Source organism: Tamandua tetradactyla, chromosome 2 (assembly GCF_023851605.1).
Source record: "Tamandua tetradactyla isolate mTamTet1 chromosome 2, mTamTet1.pri, whole genome shotgun sequence".
NCBI lineage: Eukaryota > Metazoa > Chordata > Mammalia > Pilosa > Myrmecophagidae > Tamandua > Tamandua tetradactyla.
Genome location: NC_135328.1, coordinates 32,274,200 through 32,295,989, shown reverse-complemented (window position 1 = coordinate 32,295,989; position 21,790 = coordinate 32,274,200). Strand labels below are relative to the sequence as shown.

At 37.9% G+C, this 21,790-nt stretch overlaps 2 protein-coding genes across 5 annotated transcripts in view; one reads left to right on the top strand and one right to left on the bottom strand.

Moving 5' to 3' along the window:
• The window catches only part of INIP (INTS3 and NABP interacting protein), a 31,892-nt gene extending 13,898 nt beyond the window's left edge, over positions 1 to 17,994 (top strand). For 3 of the 4 annotated variants that reach the window (XM_077142266.1, XM_077142273.1, XM_077142288.1), the window contains 3 exons: positions 7,734 to 7,836; positions 10,435 to 10,525; positions 17,332 to 17,994. In XM_077142266.1, the coding sequence (XP_076998381.1) occupies positions 7,734 to 7,836; positions 10,435 to 10,525; positions 17,332 to 17,427 (290 nt within the window). In that variant the 3' untranslated portion in view covers positions 17,428 to 17,994. Of the gene's footprint in view, positions 1 to 6,010; positions 6,227 to 7,733; positions 7,837 to 10,434; positions 10,526 to 17,331 lie in introns of those variants that run through there. The other variant, XM_077142280.1, reaches the window with a different exon arrangement.
• The window catches only part of KIAA1958 (KIAA1958 ortholog), a 284,958-nt gene that overhangs the window by 5,643 nt on the left and 257,525 nt on the right, over positions 1 to 21,790 (bottom strand). The gene's annotated exons all lie outside the window — the stretch shown is intronic.

The window sequence follows — 21,790 nt, the reverse complement described above, 5'->3', positions numbered from 1 at the left end:
TCTATTTCACTACCCCTTTCTGAACATTGACTCACTGATTTCCCGAGTGCAAGTTTCTTCTACCCTGTAATTCATTCCCCAGTTACCACCAGAACATGCTCTGAATACTGTGTAGGATTATCTGCACCATATTCCTTCCTAGATACAGTTAGTAGCTTCTCGTTGCCTATTTGATAAAGATAAGTTCTAGTATGTGATATGGGGTCTCTAATTTTCTGGCTCCTTTTTTTTAAATTTTTATTAATAAAACCAATCAACATACAATATGAACATTCTTTTTTTCATTTCTTAGAACATTTGCATGAATTCAGAAAAAGAAATAAAAAGACAACAGAAAAAAGAATCATACATACCATACCCCTTCCCCCTCCCTTTCATTGATCACTATCATTTCAATCTACTAAATTTATTTTAACATTTGTTTCCCCTATTACTTATTTATTTTTAATCCATATGTTTTACTCATCTGTCCATAAGGTAGATAAAAGAAACATCAGACACAAGGTTTTCACATACACACAGTCACACTGCAAAAGCTATATAATTATACAATCATCTTCAAGAAACATGGGTACTGGAACACAGCTGTACATTTTCAGGCAGTTCCCTCCAGCCTCTCTGTTAGGTTTTAACTAAAAAAGGTGGTATCTATTTAATTTGTAAGAATAACCTCCAGGGTGACCTCTCGACTCGAATCTCTCAGCCATTGACACTTTGTTTTATCTCATTTCTCTCTTCCCCCTTTCGGTCGAGAAGGTTTTCTCAGTGCCTTGGTGCTGAGTCCCAGCTCATTCTAGGATTTCTGTCCCACGTTGCCAGGAAGGTCCAAACCCCTGGGAGTCATGTCCCATGTAGAGAGGGGGAGGGCAGTGAGTTTGCTTGTCATGTTGGCTGAGAGGCTGGCCACATCTGAGCAACAAAAGACGTTCTCCTGGGGGTGACCCTTAGGCCTAATTTTAAGTAGGCTTAGCCTGTCCTTTGCGGGGTTAAGTTTCATATGAACGAACCCCAAGATTGGGGGCTCATCTGGCTCCTTCTTACCTTCTCAGTTTCTTCTGTCACTGGTTTTTTTCTTTGGCACATAATTTGTGCTGAAGTCACACGGTTTTATTTGCCAATACCCAAACATTCCATTCTGTTTTTTTACTTTATTCAAATCTTTACTGTCTGAGGGCATTTGAGTCATCAAGAAAAATAGCCACCACTACTTACAATTTAATTAATGCTCAGTTTATTAACCCTACTTATCTAATAAAGTTCCAAAATAAAAATTTTAAACATTTAGAAATTGGTTACAAGCTTATTTAAATTCTCTTTAATAACAGGTTTGATTACAATTTCAGTAAATGTGATTGCCTGAAATACTTCAAACACTTTATATAGTAATTATAAAATTTACTACACTTGAAATTAGACTTATTTTACATTATTAACCTATGGGCTTAATTAATTTATTCACTATCTCTACACATTTATTATGTCTTCCTGGTGGTATATCATTTTTCCCAGATTCTTATTTCTGTACTTTCCCAGGATTATAGTGCTTTTCTATACCTTCCTAAGGTGATGGTCAACTTAACTGTACCAAAACAAAACGAAAGTTCAGTTTGCCAGGGTTCACGGTAGTTGATCTTCGGTTTGATCCTTTGTTAAAACACAGATTTGGTTAGACCTTTAAGGATGATTTAAAAGCTATGTTGGTATGTGCTGGGCTGGGTCTCTTCTAAGTTAATGGGAGCTCGTGTCTTTCTTGTAGATTTTTAGCTTCTTGCAACATGGAGTTCTTCTTTGAATTAGAAATACTGTTTTGCGTGAGATCTGTGTTTCATAAACCATTGTTCTTTTATCATTATGAATTGACCTTTTCTGGTAGCATTATTGCCAGGAATTATAGAAGTTTTGTCTTCCAGGAGGTCAGAGGTGAAGTGTGTACAGTTATCTTTAGGATACTTGGTTAATTCATCATTTAGAATTCACCGTTTGTACTTGGCCTTTGTGTATGGCCTGAGGTGCTCATCAAGCTCTGGTCTCCTACTCCATAGTTTGCATGTGCAAACTATGTGCTGACCAGTGCTGAGACGACTTTCCCATTCTTGGTACATGACATCCGTTTTCTGGGACTGTTTGGCTTATCCCTCCTACCCTCCTTGCACCAAAACAAAAAAAGTGCACAATTCTACTTTATAAGCAGACATATACTTTATGAGAAACAAAATGCCTAAGTGTTAACACTAACCTCATTAACCTGGTAAGATGTTAAGTACCCTGTTATTTTCACCCTTCTTTTGTATTACGATTTCTTTTATGTACTTTAATTTTTCCTTTTGCATTTCATTATGAATTCATGGCTTATCACAGATTCAAGTTATTCCATATTGCTATAATTATTTTTTTCTTTTCAATGTTCAAATTATGTCAGCCTGACTGACCTCAGACTGGCTCCTTTGTCCGTTTGGCACTACCCTGGACCTTTTAAAAAGCCTTCCAACAACAAGCTATTTCAGACCCATCATGATTTTTTTCCTGACCTAAGAACACAAAACTAGTACTTGACATAGAGCCCTGGTTCCTTTTAATGAAGAATAGTATTGGAAACGAAAGTGTGTTCCAGGGAGATGACAATAAGGAGGAAGGCATTGTTGCTGGGCATTGTAGTGACAGAACAGGAAAAGGTTTCTTTTAAGGGTATGTGTAGTAACTGTAGTACAATTCAATTTTAACATTACTACATTAAAAAAAACTTACCATACATATCTCTACATGATAAGATTTCAGTGATTATTACACTGAAATATATCTTTGTATATAAAGTTCTGTCAGGAATGCCTCCTCCCATCTTTTTTGTATATTTTGCGAACTTCTATCAGTAAAATGAGGGAAGGGGAGTAGAATCAACTTTTAAAGTTCAACGTCAATCTACAATGTTAAACAGAGCCAGAGCGATTAAATAGTCTTATATATCTTGAAAAATTTTTGAATTCAAGGTTTTTTCCATTAAAAAATACCACGCAAGCAATATTCAATCTTACCATCCTAGCACAGCAGCTGGATGTGTTGTTTGAAAGTCATTTACTGCTTTATATTTACAGCACATGCTTTAATGCTTATAATTTTTAGTTCCTTTGAAAATTACTTTCCAAATTCATAGTACTAAATAGTAAATTTTTAAAAATACCTTATTTTACTTGTTATATGAGTATTTTATATTGCTTCATTTCCTCTTTCCTATGTTACCTTGCTCCTGTGCACTTTGGAAACAAAAATGTTGTGTTTTTATGAGACTGTCATTGTCAGTATTACTGATCAGATTATCAAAATTTAAAAAACAATTTCTATAATATAGTTGATATACATTGAAGAGAATTGAAGCACTCAGCTGTGCTTGTATTTATCTGAACATTATTGATCACATAATTTTTATGTAACCTTTTCAAACTTTTTTCCATTGTTTGCTGTACTTCAACATGTAATTCCTATGTATCTGCAATTGACTTTATTGACATAGTCTTTAAAATAATTTTTTGTGAAGAAATTAATCTTGAGGGAAATTGCTATTTCTAAACAGCTCATGATTATTTATAAGTGTGATGACTGACTTTGCTCATCACATAGATACTGTCTGATTTTTAAAAGTTGCTCTTCAGGAATTTTCTGCTTTATATGTATACTATCTTTAAACAGATGGATCTACATAAGTGTCTTCCAAGAATGCATTAGTCCCTTCTGAGAAAAGGAAAAAAAGTTTTGTACCATAGTTGGAAATGTAGTTAGTGATGTAACTTACTTTAAACATATGAAACTTTGTACATTCAAATGGGAGAGTATTACGCTTTGGGAAGCATTCTTCACTTTAAAAAGAACTCACCTTTTGATTCCTCTAAGTAACAAATTCCAGTATATTTAAACAAGTCCCTCCATAATTCCCTAATCTATATTACATACCTTTAGGGAAGTTTCTGTTGTGTGAAGTCAGTAATATCCATATTCTATGCCTGTTCATCTAATCCATTGTCACGCCATCTCTAATGATTGTTGTTTGGATGACAAGTCTCACTGTGAGAACAGCTCTCCTTAGTGCACTGCTTTTATAAGAACTCTGATAGTCAAAGGAACTACATTAAATACTAATTTACAGCTTATAGTTTCAGATTTTTACACTTGAGCTTTCCATGGTTAACAAGAAGGTAACTAGACCTATCTATGCTGTGAATGTCAAAAATGCTTGAAGTTTTTTTAAATGAGGCTGTTGCTCATTGGCCAAGTCCAGGAAGATACCTAAATATGCAATAAATTAGTGAAGCATATGAAATTGCTATTTTGTTGGTAGAAAATGGTTAGATAGGCAATTTAATAAGTTAAATATAGACGTTTTCTTACAGTGGTTATGTTACTATGTTTACATAATACTCTTAATTATGTAAACAAGAGTTGATGCTTATGATTTGTGATGGTTATCCTTTTTAGAAAAAGGCCTATTAATCTCATCCATTGGTCTGACAGTGGATTAGATGAATAGGCACAGAATATGGATATTACTGATTGCACGCAATAGAAACTTCCCTTATGGGGGGACTTGTTTAAATATACTGGAATGTGTTATTTAGAGGATTCAAAAGGTGAGTTCTTTTTAAAGTGAAGAATGTTTCCCAAAGCATAATACTCTCCCATTTGAACATAAAAAAATATAGAAAGAGAATTATTTAATGGTTGAAAATATTTTATGCTTGCCTTATTTGTATGCTATTTGAATTTTAGACCCCTTTGGAGAGTGCCCTGATAAAAGTGAGTGAAATTATTCATCAGTTGCTTTGGAAGGTAGTTGAAGGAAAGGTCTAAAGCTATTGTTTGCAGAACTCTGCACTAGGGTATGATGGAGAATTCCCAGAGGACACCTAGGTATTTAAGTTTTCCAGTGAAACACAGCAATACTTGATATTTTTTGGACTCCTCATGAACTAGCTTGAGGTGGTTTACAATTTCAACAGTCCACCATATTTCTCTCAATGATATCATTGATATCAATGATAGCTATCATTGTGAGGTTGGAATTTCAGCACTTGCTTTGATAAGAAAATAAGTATCATGAGAAAATCACTGTGGAAGAGGGAGTGAGGATGGTGGTGTCTGAATTCATTCCAAGGCTTGAGGAATTGTACGTTACCAGGCACAAACATCTCATTAATAAGTAATTGTGGTTGTTTTTATATGAATAAAAATGTATTGTTTTTTTCTATTTATGTGCATTTTATTTAAAAACAACTATAAGATATTGGGACATAAATACATATTGGTTTGGAGCTGCTTACTTAAAAAGAACTGGTAGGTATTTCTTTTGGTCTAGGGGCATTGTGCAAAAATTAACCTATGATTTAAAGTAGTTAGACCGAGTCACTGATACCAAGTAGAAAGGAACATTCAACTTAAATTTTCTAATGGATGAGGTTGTTTGAGTTATCACCCCATTCTACTTGTTTGGTATTATATGCAAACATCCATACATTTTAGATTTAATTCTGTTTACTACAAAAGAGAAAATCTATTTTTAAATAAAAATAGCATATAACATTTCATAAAAATATGAAAGCATTTCCAAAAACATGTCTCAGTCAAGTTTTGGTACCTAGAAAATCAGAAAATCAGTGGAATTCAACATTATCAAACTCTACAATACAGTGACCTTCTCTATGCTTATTTCCGGGGAGGCTTGTGGCCATTAAGTGAGAATCACTGTGATATTCCAAAATACCAGAAAGAAACAAGCCATTTTTCTGCTCCTCAATATGGTTATCTGAGCAGCCTTGTCTTTAAAATTGGGATACAGTTTCATGCCACATGGTTGTAGGGGTCAGGGTGGTGGCACACTCTCTGCCTCATTTCTCCACCCCTATCAGTTAGCTTCTCCTGTCCCTGAATCAGTAGATTCATAATTATATATTCTTTGAGAATGTTAACAATATTTTGACAAAGTTTCAATTATTATTACATATGGCATCCTTTACTGTGGCATTAGCATGCACCAGCAGAAATATTTCAAATATTAAAACAGCTGAGAACTCTAGGGCTGCAGATGTTTGGGAAAATTCTAGAATCTTCATGTGTCACAGCTGGAAGGAGCCTTTGTAATGCTCTTTAAGCCCCTCATTTAACATGATTTAAATTTGCCACCTTTGGAAACTTCAAACTATCCTAAGCAAATAAAACAACTTTATGAAGATACGTTGTTTTAGTAAGTCTGGTAAAGAGATCTTGGGAGGAATTTCTCATCGATTCAAACTTTGCTATCTCAGACTCTTATTCTACCTCATTTCTTCTCACTCTAAATTGAGATAGAAAATTCCTTCTTACTGTCCTTTCAGAAACAAGCAGTTGTATAAAGTACATTCTTGGCAGCCTGGCTGTCCTCACTGAAGTCTTGACTTAAACAGAATACTTCTCCTGAGACATGCCTGTCTGCCGGGTTGGGAGGAGCAGGTAATGACAGTAGGGATGTTATGGCCCATGGAGTGTCTTTCCTTGAAGACTAAGTGAGAGGTCAGGCAGAAGAGGGTGATCACAGTGAGGATTAGAGTACGTAAATCACCTGGAAGGCTCACAAAGCCATTGTCCTCAGAAGTACCAATGTGTAAAGTGTGAATTATCTAATCCCCAAAGAGGGAGTCTCTTCTTTCTAGAGTTGGACGATAATTTGATGACATAAGGATAAGTGGGCAGAGAGGAAAACGAGAGATGATAACGTCTTAAAAAGGATATGGCAGAAGACACCTGTTGTCCAAAGTACTGGCTACAGCCAGGACTGATGCCTAATTTAAGGGCAGGTTTTATTTGAAAATGCTGTAAACCTTGGTTGCTTCTGTTCTAGTTCAGCCCAGTTTCAGTAGGAATGCTCCTTGGACATCCTGCTATGTTCCCAATCAACTTCTATCCCTTTTCTCAATTCTTCTCTTTATAAAATAATCAGTATTACAATTCTTAGAATCCCTCGTGTCCTCAGGAGTGCTCAGTGGTTGAGGGTCTGCTCTGCTTGAAAAGTGCTAGAAATCTGGGAATTTTGTGTGCAATGTTTCAGTGTTTTTATGTTGGTATCTAATTTGTTTTTTAAATATAATTGATGTTGCTCTAGTCCATGATTTTGCAGCCTCTGCTCTAGATCTTATGCCAGTAAACTAAAAACCAAGCCCCATATTAAGGATTTGATCAAAGCCACGCCTCTTTGTATGCTGCCCGGTCTGTTCCATATCTTTCTCTGGTCAGTTGCAATTCTTTGACGTTTTCCTTGAAAGACTGTGTCATTTCTGAATGAAAGCAGTTGAGAAAAAGAAATATATTTTTGATCTGAGGATGTCTGATGCTTCTTCCCCTCGTAAAAGAGGCATTCACAGAGAACTAAGAAAAATCTGCACTCCCAAAGATTGACAGTAGGTTAGTGATTGTTCCCTACACCATTTAGGGCTACAGAGCTTTTGTTAAAAAACAAATACTGTGGCGCACACCTTGGTGATGAAAATTATTTAGAACTAAGTCTTAGATGCCTTTGGTCAGTATTATACTTTGTGAATGTTTGCATGTATTGTGTTAGGTGTTAAAAGTTTCTGGGAAGTGTGCAGGAGGGGATGGTACCCATCTCACTAGGGAGCTGAGTATCATGTCAAAGAGTGGACATTTTGTTTTCTGGATTATAATGGCCTAGGTTTTTGAAAGAGCTCTAAAATGTTTCCTATTTTTCTCTCTTTTAGGTTTTCAAAATAAAAATAGAGTTGCCATCTTGGCAGAACTGGACAAAGAGAAAAGAAAATTACTTATGCAGAACCAATCTTCAACAAATCATCCTGGAGCTAGGTATTGACATCTTCAACAGAATAGATGAAATATCTACTTGGTTTTAATCTATTTAATTTGTTTTCTGTGAAGAATACAGATTTTAAAAGAAGAATGCAGTTTAATTCATTAATATAGAAAATTCTTGGACAAAATAACTAATTCAATTGTTTATTTCTTTAATGTTGGAATTTATATATTGTGTTTTGGTCCCTAGGTAGATTTGAAAGAATTAGACTATTTAATTAATTAGGTATTAGAGTATTTAGTTTCTCTTATAGTCTTTTCTAAAAAGAACATTTTGTGTGGTTTTTATTTGTTACTGAAATTGCCATGGCCCACTTTTTTAAAGCATTCTGCCAAGGAGGTACATTTTAGATAGCTTAAAGATCTTTATTGTATTGTCTTTCCCATCTTAAATGTCTCCCCACAGATCGCTTATCCCTCTTCAGCTACTACTTTCCCTCCCCTCTGTTTTTTAAGGCAAACTTCTTAAAGGAGTTGTCTGTACTTTCTCACTTATCATTCACTCCTCAACACACTGCAGTCTGACTTTCTGTCCCCCTGCCACACCCCAAAACACAGAATATGTTCTTGGTTCATTTGTAACTTGTCCCTTGTAATATCAGCTAAATCTGGTGGACCAAAGTCCTTTTCTTTTTAGATAACTTAATGTTGACACCACTGATCACTCCCTCCTCCAAATATGCTCTTTCCCTGGCTCCATTCGCTCACTCTTAGAGTATAGTAAGAATAGGACACTGTCTTGATTTATGTGTTGATAACATATATTTGCATTTCTAGCCCAGACCTCTCTCCTAAGTACCAGACTACCCCTGGGCATCTCCACTTCCGTATCCCACAGGCATTCCAAACTTATATCCCAAACTGAACTTGGCTTCCCTTCCCTTCCCTCTCTAATGAACTACTTAATATTCTTGGGTTTGTTTCAGTGAATTGTATTCCTCGTCTACTAGGAACCAAGGTCAGAAATGTGAACTTTGTTATTCCCTTCCACCTTTATCTCCAACCATTTGCCATTTTATCATGATTATACTTTGAAATATGTCTCAAACCTGTCCATTTTCTCCGTTAATACTGATGCTACTTTGGTCCTGCCACTCTCAATACTTGTCCTGATTACCATCATATTTCCTTACTGAACTCCTGGTGGTTCTGCTCATCTCAAATACATTCACCAGCTGTGTCAGTAAAGATACTTTTATCGGAAATAACAGAAAACCAGCAAAATTGGTATAAACACTAGGATACATGCTAACCAGGAGTGTGAAGATAGAGTAGTTCCAGAACAACTTAATTCAGTGGCACAACAGTGTCATCAGTGATCCAGGTTCCTTTTGTCGTTCTTGTCTACCATCCTCCGTGAGGGAGTGGCTTCCTCCTGGTCAGAATATGACTGCACTACCTAGGCATCACCTTCCCACCAAGTCACCTGCAGAGCCAGAAGCTGGAAAACTTCCCATTATATGTCCCTTTTGTAAGAATAAGAAAAATGTTCTCAGAAGCCTTCTGACTATCCATCAGTTCTTGATGCCCCAAATTGTGTGCCTTTTTCTTGCCTAAACTGGCAAGGGAAATGGCATTTTCTTGCATCCATCAAGGCTTACCCCCTAGGGTTGGGGCTGGGGCTGGGGCTGAGGCTAAGCCTAAGCCTAAACCTAAGCCTGGCCTTCCCTGAAACATGGCACCACTGATCACTGAACCAAATTCAGGTTCCCATTAGCAAGGAAGAAGAGAGAGGAACAGCTGTCAAGTAGGCAGCCAGCACTGTCTGCTGTAGTAGTGGTCTTTCTGAACCATATGTGATAATGTCAGTCATATCACTCCTATTTAAAACTCTTTGGCAGTCTCTCATCACTGTTAGGATAAGGTCTATACTTCTTAATTTATTTCACAAGGCTCTTCATATCCTGGCATTTCTTGCCAGCCCACTTTACCCTTCCCCAAACCTGACTTTCAGTCCTACTGAACTCTCTGTTTATTCTTCTAACGCTGGGCCTTTTCACATGCTTTTCCTTCTGCCAGCAATTTGCAGTTCTTCAGTTTTCATCTTAAATCTAACTTTCATAAAGTTTTCCTGACCATTATCCTTCCAGCTACATTAGATATGCTTATTAATGCAAGGATCACATTTTTTTCATAATTGTATGTTAGTCTGGGAGCTTTGTCTTGTACATTTTTATACCCCTAGTGTTAATAAGCACAGAACCACACACATATTAACTGCTCTGCAGTGTGGTGAATGAGTGCCTCTGTTTGATTATACAAAGTGTGGCTTTACTGTTTATGAATATCATGTGATTTTTTAAAATTCTTTTCAAAAATAATGTTAATGGGATTCATAAAAGACTTGACTCCCTTGAATCTGTTTGAAAGTAGGAGCCATACTTTATAAACAAAAAGAGATCACATGAAGCCCCAGTAAATAGCCTGGGCCTTCTTTATGTAAATTAGTGTAGACAGTGGGGGAAGGGAAAGGGCCTCTTATTCTGGGAGGTTGTTTTTTATCACCTATAAAGAATCTATAGTGAAAAATGTGCTTCAGAAGTGAGAAAATCTCTGCCGTACACAACCAGGTAACTAAGGTTCTCATTTTAGCCTTGCCCTCTCCAGACCAGCTCTTAATAAGGATTTCCGGGATCACGCCGAGCAACAGCATATTGCAGCCCAACAGAAGGCAGCTTTGCAGGTAAGCACAGTGTATCCGACATCCTTATCTGCTGGTAGGTTCTCTGGGTCCTGGAAGCCAGCAAACTTTTCTTTTGTGTTTCAGTGGAACGATATCAATAAAAATGTTCCATGCATAATTGCATTGGTTTTGCTGATGTTTGGTAATGCCCAAAGGATATGAAGGATACAGTACAGTGGTGATAAAAGTATCTTTTATGGTGTTGACACAGTCATGATTGATTCAGTGCTAAGGGATTGGGCTGCTTGTGTAAAAAGAGTTTAGGATATTTTGGATGGACACAGTGATCTTAAAAACTGACCATGGTAGTTTAGTAGTACATGTGTGTTTTTAGATATGCCATGTCATTACATCCTTTGATAGTTTTAATGGTTTATTATTGTCATTTGGGTTTTTTCAATGGTCAGCATTACTGTTGTATAGGAAATGTTTAAAGACTGTTACTACAGAATTAGGAATATAATATTTCATTACTTTAAAACAATAGTTTTTTTCATAATAATAAATCATTTTTGTACTGTACTGATAATTCAATTAAGGATCCTAGAGGACTTAGACAAGACATTGTTTTTTTTAAAACTTTTTTTTTTATTGTGAAATATAACAAAAAAGCAATAAATTTCCAAGTACATTTAACAAGTAGTTATAAAACAGATTTTAAAGTTTGGTGTGGGTTACAGTTCCCACAATTTTTCATTTTTTCTTCTAGCTGCTCCAAGCCACTGGAGACCAACAGACATATCAATAGAATGATTCAGCAGCAGTCATACTCATGTTAACTCCTATCTTCTCTGTTATACTCCTCCTTCTCTTTAAATAACATACATACATACAAGCAATAAATTTCAAAGTACATTGCAACAATTGGTTGTAGAACAGATTTCAGAATTTGATATGAGTTACAATTCCACAATTTTAGGTTCTTATTTCTAGCTGCTGTAAGGTACTGGAGACTAAAAGAAATATCGGTATAATAACTCAACACTCATACTCATTTGTTAAATCCTACCTTCTTTTTTATAATTTCACCATCACCTTTGATCTTTCTCCGATTCTTTAGGGGTATTTGGGCTATGCCCATTCTAATTTTTTTCATGTTGGAAGGGGCTTTCAATAATATAGGTTAAGGGGATGGAACTAGTTGATGTTCTGGAAGGGCTTATCCAGGATCCATCTTGAAGTTGTAGGTTTTGGAGAGTTACCCTAGTACATGGAACCTTTGTAGAAACTTAAATAATAATGCCCTAGGTATTCTTTAGGATTGGCAGGAATGGTTTTGGTTGGGATTTGGCAAGTTATGATAGGTAGCAATGTCTAAATGAAGCATGTATAAGAATGACCTCCAGTGTAGCCTTTTGGCTCTATTTGAACTCTCAGCCACTGATACTTTATTTGCTACACTTTTTTTCCCTGTTTTGATCAGGATGGCATTGTTGATCCCATGGTGCCAGAGCCAGGCTCATCCCTGGGGGTCATCTCCCATGCCACCAGGGAGACTTTCAACCACATAGTGGGGAGAGCAGTGGCTTCACTTGCACAGTTGGGCTTAGAGAGAGAAAGGCCAAATCTGAGAAACAAAAGAGGTCCTCCAGAGGTGACTCTTAGGCATACCATAGGTTCTTGCTTCACAAGAACAAGCCTCAAGATCAAGGGCTTGGCCTAATGATTTGAGTGCCTAATGTTTGGCACAGTATCCGGGGTTTCCCCAGTGGTAAAGTTAAACGTTCCATAACTTTTCTCCTATCCCTCAAGGGACGTTACCCAAACTTTTTGATTATCTGCTTAATATACTCAGGGATGTATCCAGGTATTACATTAAGCTATACAGGATTAAAGGCCCTCATCGCTTCTTACTCTGGGCTTCCTATGTTTGGATTGTTTAAATGATCTATCCAGACAGGTTGAGGTAGATTATGTACTACAGAACACCTAGGTTCTGGACATAATAAAATTTTCTTCCTTACCGTAAAGAGGAGGTAAAGTTCTAAAATATAGGCAATATCTTCCTTACCTCTGTATTCTGAATTACCTTAATCCTGACCCGATCTTTTGAAGTGTTTTTATCAGAAAAGGATGTTGAATTTTGAGGGATGCTTTTTCATCATCAACCGAGATGATCATGTGATTTTTTTTTCCCCTTTCAATTTGTTAATGTGGTGTATTACATTAACTGATTTTCTTATGCTGAATCATTCTTGCATTCCTGGGAAAAACCCCACTTAGTTGTGGTGTACAATTCTTTCAAAGTGCTGTTGGATTCAGTTTGCTAATATTTTGTTGAAAATTTTTGCATCTGTGTTCATTAGGGAAATTGCTTGTAGCTTTCCTTTCTTATAGCATCTTTACCTGGTTTTGGTATTAAAGTGATGCTGGCTTCATAAAATGAGTTAGGTAGTATTCCTTTTTCCTCAGTTTTTTAGAAAAGTTTGAGCAGGATTTGTGTTAGTTCGTTTGGGAATGTGTGATAAAATTCCCTGTGAAGCCATCTGGCCCTGGACTTTTCTTTGTAGGAAGTTTTTTTTTTTTTTTGTAAAGATTTTTGATGAGCGTTTTGAATCTCTTTGCTTATGATCAGTTTGTTGAGAGCTTCTGTTTCTTCTTGAGTCAGTGTACCTTGTTTTGTGTGTTTCTAGGATTTTGTCCATTTCATCTAAGTTGTCTACTTTCTTAGCATATAGTTGTTCATAGTATCCTCTTATGATTTTTTCTATTTCTTCAGGGCCTGTGGTAATGACCCCCTCTCATTTCTGATTTTGTTTATTTGCATCCTCTCTCTTTTTTCTTTGTCAGCCTTGCTGAGAATTTTATTGATTTTCTCAAAGAACCAACTTGCTCTTTCTTCTTTTTTTAATATAGGCAGTTAGGGCAATAAATTTCCCTCTCAGCACAGCCTTTGTTGCACCCTGTAAGTTTTGATATGTTGTATTCTCGTTTTCATTTGTCTCTAGATAGCTACTGATTTCTCTAGCAATTTCTTCTTTGATCCAAGAGTGTGTTATTTAATTTCCATGTATTTTTGAAAGTTCTTGTTCTTTGGTGGTTATTCATTTCCATCTTCACTCCATTGTGATCAGAGAAATTGCTTTGAATAATTTCAGTGTTTTAAAATTTATAAAGACTTGTTTTGTGCCCCAGCATATGATCTATCCTGGAGAATGTTCCATGAGCACTAGAGGAGAATGTATAACCTGGTATTTTGGGGTGTGACAACCCATATATGTCTGTTAGGTCTAATTCATTTCTCAAATCGTTTAAGTTCTCTATTTCCTTGTTGACCCTCTGTCTGGTTGCTCTGTCTATAGAGTAGAGTGGTATACTAAAGTCTCCTGCTATTATTGAAATGTCTATCACACCCTTCAGTTTTGCCAGTGTCTGTCTCATGTACTTTGGAGCTCCTTGATTGGGAGCATAGACATTTATGATTGTTATTTCTTCTTGGTTAATTGTCCCTTTTCCTAATATATAGTGTCATTCTTTGTCTCTTACATATCTTTACATTTAAAGTCTATTTTGTCTGATATTAGTATAGCTACTCCTGCTTTCTTTTGGTTGTAGCTTACATGGAACATCTTTTTCCATCTTTTCACTTTCAATCTGTTTGTATCTTTCTGTCTAAGATGAGTCTCTTGTAAGCAGCATATAGATGGATTATCTTTCTTAATTCATTCTGCCAATCTGTATCTTTTAATTGGTAGGTTTAATCCATTAACATTCAAAGTTATTACTGTTAAGGCGTTTCTTGAATCCACCATCTTATCCTTTGGATTGTATTTTTCAGGTCTACATGGTCTTTTCCACCCTTTCTGTTTTTATCCTTTGGGTTACCCTTACTGGTACCTTTCAGTTCTGTGCCCTCCTCTGCCTGTCTTTTTTCTCAGCCAGCAGAATTCCCTTTAGTATTTCTCATAGAGTTGGTCTCTTGCTGACATATTCTCTCAGCTTTTGTTCGTCTGTGAAGATTTTAATTTCTCCCTCAGTTTGGAAGGACAGTTTGGCTGGGTACAGAATTCTTGGCTGGAAGTCTTTGTCTTTCAGGTTCTTAAATATATCATACCACTGCCTTCTTGCCTCCATAGGGCCAGTCGAGTAGTCCATACTCAATCTTATGTGGTTTCCCTTGTATGTAGTAGATTGTTTTTCTCTTTTGCTGCTTTCAGGATTTTCTTCTTCTCTTCCGCATTTAACAGACTGATTAGTATGTGCCTGGGGGTTGGCCTATTTGGTGTTCATTGGGCTTCTTTGATTTGCATATTTATGTCTTTTTTAAAGGTTGGGACGTTTACCCCCATATTATCCTCCACTAATCTTCTTTAACCTTTACTATTCTCTTCTCCTTCTAGGACACCGATAATTCATATATATTTGTGCAATTTGTTTTGTTCATCATTTCCCTGAGATCCTATTCAAATTTTTCTATCTTTTTTGTCATTTGCTCTTTTGTGTGTTCAAAATCAGTTGTCCTGTTCTCTAGTTCACTTACTCTGTGTTTCTCTAAATTTTTTTTTGGTTGCATGGTCTGGGAATCAAACCCAGGTTTCCCGCATGGAAGGCAGGCATTCTAATCTAGTATATGTTTTATTTGTCTACACATCTTTAACCTCTGGGATGTCTGCTGTTTTTCTATTTATTCTTTCAAAGTCCTCTTTATGTTCTTCTAGTGTCTTCTTGATCACCTTTATGTCATTAGCCATTCCACTGGTTTTTTTAGTAAAGGTATATGGGCATCCTTGATTAGCTGTTCCGGAGTCTGTGTCTCCTCTGTTCTTTTAATTTGGTTGTTAGACTGGACTGTATCTGTCTGCATCTTCATATGGTTGGTGATCTACTTTAGTCTTCACGGCATGTAAATAACCTTATAGGGTTACTTTGGATGTTGATTTCCTTCAGTAGTCTAAAGCTCTGTATTTGTGGAATGGGTATGGAGCAGGATGCGGGGCATGGGGAGGGGCACAGTTATCTGGTGATAGGTTGTGGTACAGGTATATACATGGGTCGGGGACTCTACGCTGGTACCTGTGATTGTGGGGCGTGGATGTGTGGTGTGGGGGCCATAGGGGCAAGGTGCAGCTCAGGCAGGCCTTGGAGCACAGGAGTAGGGTACATGTTGGGGATAAAGTGTAGGGCAGGAGTCGGATGGGGGTGCTGAGCAGTTGTGCTGGAACTGGTATGTGGGCAGGACGTGGGTGGGCACGTGAAGCCTGTGGGTTGTAGGTGTCAGGGTGTGGGGTACAGGGCACAGGGAGGTTGTGACATGGGTATATGTGTCTTGGGGGCTGGATGCTGATGTGTGTGTGCTCAAAGCTCTAGTGGGGGCTGGACGGGGTTGAGTGACTGTATAGGCTGGGTGCAGGTATGTCCGGGCATGAAGGTAAGTGCCTGCAGTGGACAGGGAGGGGGAGATGGGGGTTGAGGGGCTGGCTGCGGGTATGCGGGTCTGGGGAGAGGTGGCATGAGACTGCACTTGCATGGGAGCCGTGGCTCAGGCTGGGATAGGCTTGTGCACCTGCACGGGGCAGGGGTAAAGGGCAGGGATGCACGGGGATGGCGGTTGGGGCAGAGGTGCTTAGAGCTTGGTGGGGGGTGGGTGACAGAGTTCAGGTGCGTGGGGTGTGGGGGGAGTTGCGGGGTGTAGATAGAGTGCATTCAAGGAGCACTTCCTAGTCCCCATCTCCCTGCCAGTGCACTCCTTATGGCTCTGGGCCTCCGTCTGGAAATGGAGGTCCTAGGCTGTTTGCATTAGATGGATGGTCTCCGGTTCTCTGCATCTTAGTTCTGTTTTTTTATTTATTTATTTATTTATTTATTTTTTTATTTTACATGGGCAGGCACCGGGAATCGAACCTGGGTCCTTGGGCATGGCAGGCAAGCATTCTTACCTGCTGAGCCACCGTGGCCTGCCCAGTTCTTCTGCTTTTTTAACCCTATGTGGTGTAGAAGACCTTCCCAGCTCACTTATACCCTGGAATCACTCTCTCGGTCTTTTTTCTGTCCCTTCTCTAGCTGCTTTTTTTTGGAGCAGGGATGAATTCAACGTGTCCTATTCCACCATCTTCCCATAAATCCAAAATGGTTCCTTCTTAAAGGGATTCCAGTAAGCAACCCCACCTTGAATGGGAGACCCATCTCCATGGAAACCATCTGATCAAAAGTTACCACCCACAGTTGGGTGGATCACATCTCCATGGAAACAATCAGAAAGGTCCCACCCAGCAATACTGAATGAGGATTAAAGGACATGGCCTTTATGAGGTACTAACTGGCATAGAAGGGAACATAGAGATCATCCCTTCACACAGCTTAAACACAGTCCTTTTTTTTTTAGTTATAGAGGGAAGTCACTGGTGGATATCTGTGATTTATATTCCAACATTCTCTAAAAAATTTTGGCATCTTGATCACTAGTACTCAGCTTCCATTTTCCCCTCTCCTTCCAGTTACTGTCCCTTTTTCTCAAGCTCCTGCTTTGTTGACGAAAAGCAGAGTACTGTGGGATCTTTGTTACTTGTTTTTTCCCCACTCCAAGGAACAAAGCAATTCTTGTCTGAGACTTGTTTATTGACTGAAGAAAATCACAAGGGGGAAGGTGGAGATGACAAATTGAGTACCTGATGTAGCTTGTTAATAGGAATTCTTTATTACTGTCCATCTCCTGTGTATTTAAACAAAGTTATCAACCCAAGAACTGATTTTTTCAATAAATTGTGTCTCAAGCACTCACAATGGATAAGTGATTTTTAATACCTTGGTTGAAAAATTATGGCTCTTAATAGCTTAATTGACTTCTCTTTTTTTTTTATCTTTCCCAGCATGCTCACGCACATTCATCAGGATACTTCATAACTCAAGACTCTGCATTTGGAAATCTTATTCTTCCAGTTTTACCTCGTCTTGACCCAGAATGAAGGAAATATTTGTAATGAAACTGACATTATAATATCAAATGCCAAAGCTGCGATCATCCAGTGCTTATACAAACTGTGACTTTCAGAATTTTGGTGAACCTTTATATTTTTGGCTCTTTTAAAAGAAAGGTACATGCAAATGAAAGTATAAAGGCAGGATAATGAGAGCTTTGGAAGCAGTTATCATCTGAGGAATTGATTGTGTTACCTGTAACTAACTCTTTTGTAGAGCAGTTTGATTTTACCTCATGCTGCCCATGTCTGCAGTGGACTTTAAGAACCATTTTTATAGCACTTAACTTAAAGAGATGAGGGTGCTTTTTAAAAATGTGAACCAATAGGCTTAAATAAGTCACCATCATATTTGCTATTTATAGGATTAATATCAGTGCAGCATTTTGAGTAGTCAACATATCCTGAAATAGTCTTTATGAATTCACAACTAGTTCTTCTGTTTTCAATTTTAAAGGAAAACCCAAGATTAGACTAAGTCACCAACCAGTCTTCATCTTGTAAACATATACCACTGTAAATGATTAAATACCATTAAAAAACAATTACAAGAAATTTGGTGGTTTTAAAATTTGTATGTGCTCTTATTGAGTGTTTTGTAAATGGTACATTTGCATGTTCTTATTGTCTGTTTGGGTTCTAATTAAAAAATTACTATGCAGGCTGACCTCCCCTTTAATTATTTGAAGTAGGAAGTATTAGGTTAAGCAAGGTTCTCAACATGAACTATCTCTAACAGATTCTCAGGTGATTATTTAAATATTCCAGTTCTGGACCCTACTCTTATCCTGTGGAATTAGAATCTGTGATTCAAGATTAAGTCTAAAAACCATGAGCCCATGGTTTAAGAGAATTTTTTAACATGTCTTATGGAAAATTTTTTCATGATACATTTATAAAATCATGGATTTGTATATATCAAAAATTTAGAGGTCATGTAGTTAAAATCTGAATATTTTTCCCTTTTAATAGGATTGAAATTATATTTTATACTACATCCAGATAGAATAGTTAGTTAATTTTTTATAACTGACCTCATCTTGGCCTTGAATTCCCATCCTCTTTTGTGATGGAGTGAATTTTAAACTTAAAGCTTCCAGTTTGGGTCAATAATTAGTCAAAATTCAACTCCCTTTTTGAAGAATTTCTTTTCCCTTTCCTTCTTCTGGATATTTGCACTGACCACACAGCCCAATCTCAAATAAACTAATTGAACCAGTGATGGGCAATTCTACACTTGGCTGTGCCATTTTGGTTCTTTTTCTTTGAGAATCTGAACTGCATTTGGGCGGGTTGGCAGCTGTCCCCATTGTAACAGTCACCATTACAGTGACTGTGTACTTACTGCTGAGGTCTCCTTCAGGGATCTCTGAACCCCATTCTTCCTCAGGCCCATTCAGCTATTCCTTCGGCCTCCTTATAGTGCTCCCCATTTTCTTAAAATAATTTTACTCAGTTGCTGTTCTATGTGATTCACAACAGTTAGCCTGGTTCTAAATCTGTCTACTAATAATATTTGGGAGATAAGTTTGGATGGTATAGTTTTTACACTGTTGACACTACTGACTTTTGTAATCCAGGTAAAGAGAACTTTTTCCAGTATCAGCCTTTTAAATATATGTTGCCTAAATCACACAATCCTGGCTAGTCTGTTCTGTTTCCAAAGTGAAGCACTTCTCCCCTTCCCTCCCCAATTCCTTGAGTCATTTCATTTCACTTCAATTCTATATATTATTAATATGCATTCTATAAAGCACTGAGCTTCAGGGGACAGAAAGGTGTGCCAGGCTATCCCTGCTCTTCTGAAAGTCACAGTGGAGAGGAGCCTTCCCAGGAATTATAAAGCACACCAGTATGCAGTTAGTGGTCCAAGAGCAGCATCGTGGAACAGGTAGCATTCTGGATGGACCCACAAGTATTAATATGATTTAACCTGGCAAGAGAAGGAAAAACTGCTCCTGACATTGGTCGTTTTGTAATTTAAAAAAACAGGAACTAGAACAATTGTTGGGCTACAGAAGAGCAGAAGTGAACCCCAGTCAGAAGCCTTGGTGAAATCTCAGCATTGCCTCCCTGTAATTGGGTGTGAATTTGTATAACTCACTTAATCTTTCTTCGCGTGTCACTCCACCTGTAAAATAGGAATGCTGCACACCCTGCCTACTTCATAGATGATCTAGACCAGTAGTTTTCATATTGCAAGTCTCAACCCATTAATGAGTTGAGAAGCCAACTTAACGGTTTAATGGAGTGTGACCAGCATCTTATTGGAAAAGTAAAATAGAACAGAAAACTCAGAATGCACTGCATGTAGTAAGAAGTTTTGGTTCATGAATCTTCTGTTTTGTTTGTAAATATGTAAGTTTTACTTATTTGTGTTTGTCTGTCCCATGTGTATGTAAGGTCTTTTAGGGCAGGGAATTTTCTGTTTCTTTTTCTCCCTCACAACTGTATTCTGCTTAGAATAATATTTGGCATATAGTAGGTATTCAATACAAACTTGTTGAATTAATGAATATATATGGCCCGTGTCATGATTTAAGATGCATTTCTTTTTTTACCGTGAGTCATGGCAAAAACAATTTTGAAAGCCAGTGTTAAAATAGTAAAACAATATAGATGATGCTGCTTTGAAAAACTGGAATATACTTTGCATATATGAGATAGAGTAGTGTGATCCTGGGATAAGAACTGCAATGACTTAATAATTTCAAAAGTGGACTTTTTTTCCATGAACAATGTGAGTTGTTTCACTGAATTGTCTCAGTTCTGGACTTCGCTGTGGCAAAAGAAACAGCTTTTGTGGTTTTAAGGCCCATTGAGGTAAAGGATTTGGTGATATGGGTTCTAATAAGAATACAGGGTCAAAAGAGGGAACATGAATTCCCTGATGCTATTTAACCCCCCAATGGAATCCCATCAGACACCACAAATCCCATTTCAGCAGCATTAAATTCAACCAGTGTGTACTGGGTGCTTTCCTTATTCACCTCTGTCTGCACAGTAACTGGAATATAGTAGGCACCCCCAGATGATGAATGTGAACTATGAGGAGGGAGAGAACACTCTCCGTCCTCAAGAGTATAACAGCCAAAAAAAAACCAGAATCTAAAAGTCTAAACTGGGTGAGACGAGCAGACTAATAACTAATACCAGGTGTGACTGATGAGTAGACGAGCATGTAGGCCTGAAAGGACCAGTGAAGGACACAACAGAGAACAAGCATTTGAACTTGGCTTTCAGGATAAAAGGATGTCAGCCAGTAAAGGGGAGAGCAACATTCAAAGCACAGGGGAAGACTGCATAGAGGCAGAGGAGAGCAGAGGTAAGGCCTTTGAGAAGCCTTAAAGAAAAGAAAAAAATCCCGTTTGGCTGGAGCATGGATTTGTATGGGAGATAATTGGAAACGAGGCTGTAGGTAGGCTAGGCTCGTGTTCTAGAGGGTCCAGATTTCTGGAATGAAGCAAACATCTTCAGCTTGGGACATAGCTAGGAACCCCTGAACATTTAAGTAGAGGCAGGTAGAGAGGTGAACCAGTTCTGCCCTCATCAGCTCTTGGGAAAGGGGAACTTCCTGACACTCCAAAAGAATATTACTGGACATTTCTGTTGCAAATTCACGAAGGAGATGTTTTATTTACATCTATCTCTCATTCCAACTCCACCTCCCTCTGCTTTCTCCATTCAGTTCTTGGAGCCTTCCCCCAAATTCCTCTTCCTCGCTTTCCCTGTCTACCTGTTTATCTCTACCTCTGTCAGCCTTATAAGAAAAGGAAAAGCAAGATCTCCTCATGTAGTATTTCACTTAATCTTCACAATAGCTCAGTGAAGTAGCAAGATGGATATTTTCAGTAATCTCAGCACTAATACTTCCTTCCTCCCTCCTAACAATACTTAGATTTTTATTGTGTGCACATTTCCCAGTACAACTGATGTGTTTTAGGGTGACCCAACTGCCCCAGCAACGGGACTGGGCCTTAGATGCTCTGAGATAACCAGGTTAATTCCCTTTTGCCACAGTGAGAGGTAACTCATGCCCAAACCAGTCAGCACGTGGCTTTCCTTGGCCGCAGGAATTGGTTCAGGATTGAACATACTACCCAAATTCAACCCAAATGAGATTCCAAGAGATATTTGCTGGGGCTTATGGAAAAAAATGCATTCTCACCTTCCTGAGAATACTACAAAAAGGGACTTTCTCTCTCTAGATGTGTAAAAGGAAGCAGAGTCCTGAGTGGTGTTGGCAGCCATCTTGTAACCATGTGGTGAAGCCAGTCTTGGGATGAAGCCACCATCATAAAAGGTAGAGCAGAGAAGTATAAAGAAATTGGGTCCTTGATGACATCATCAG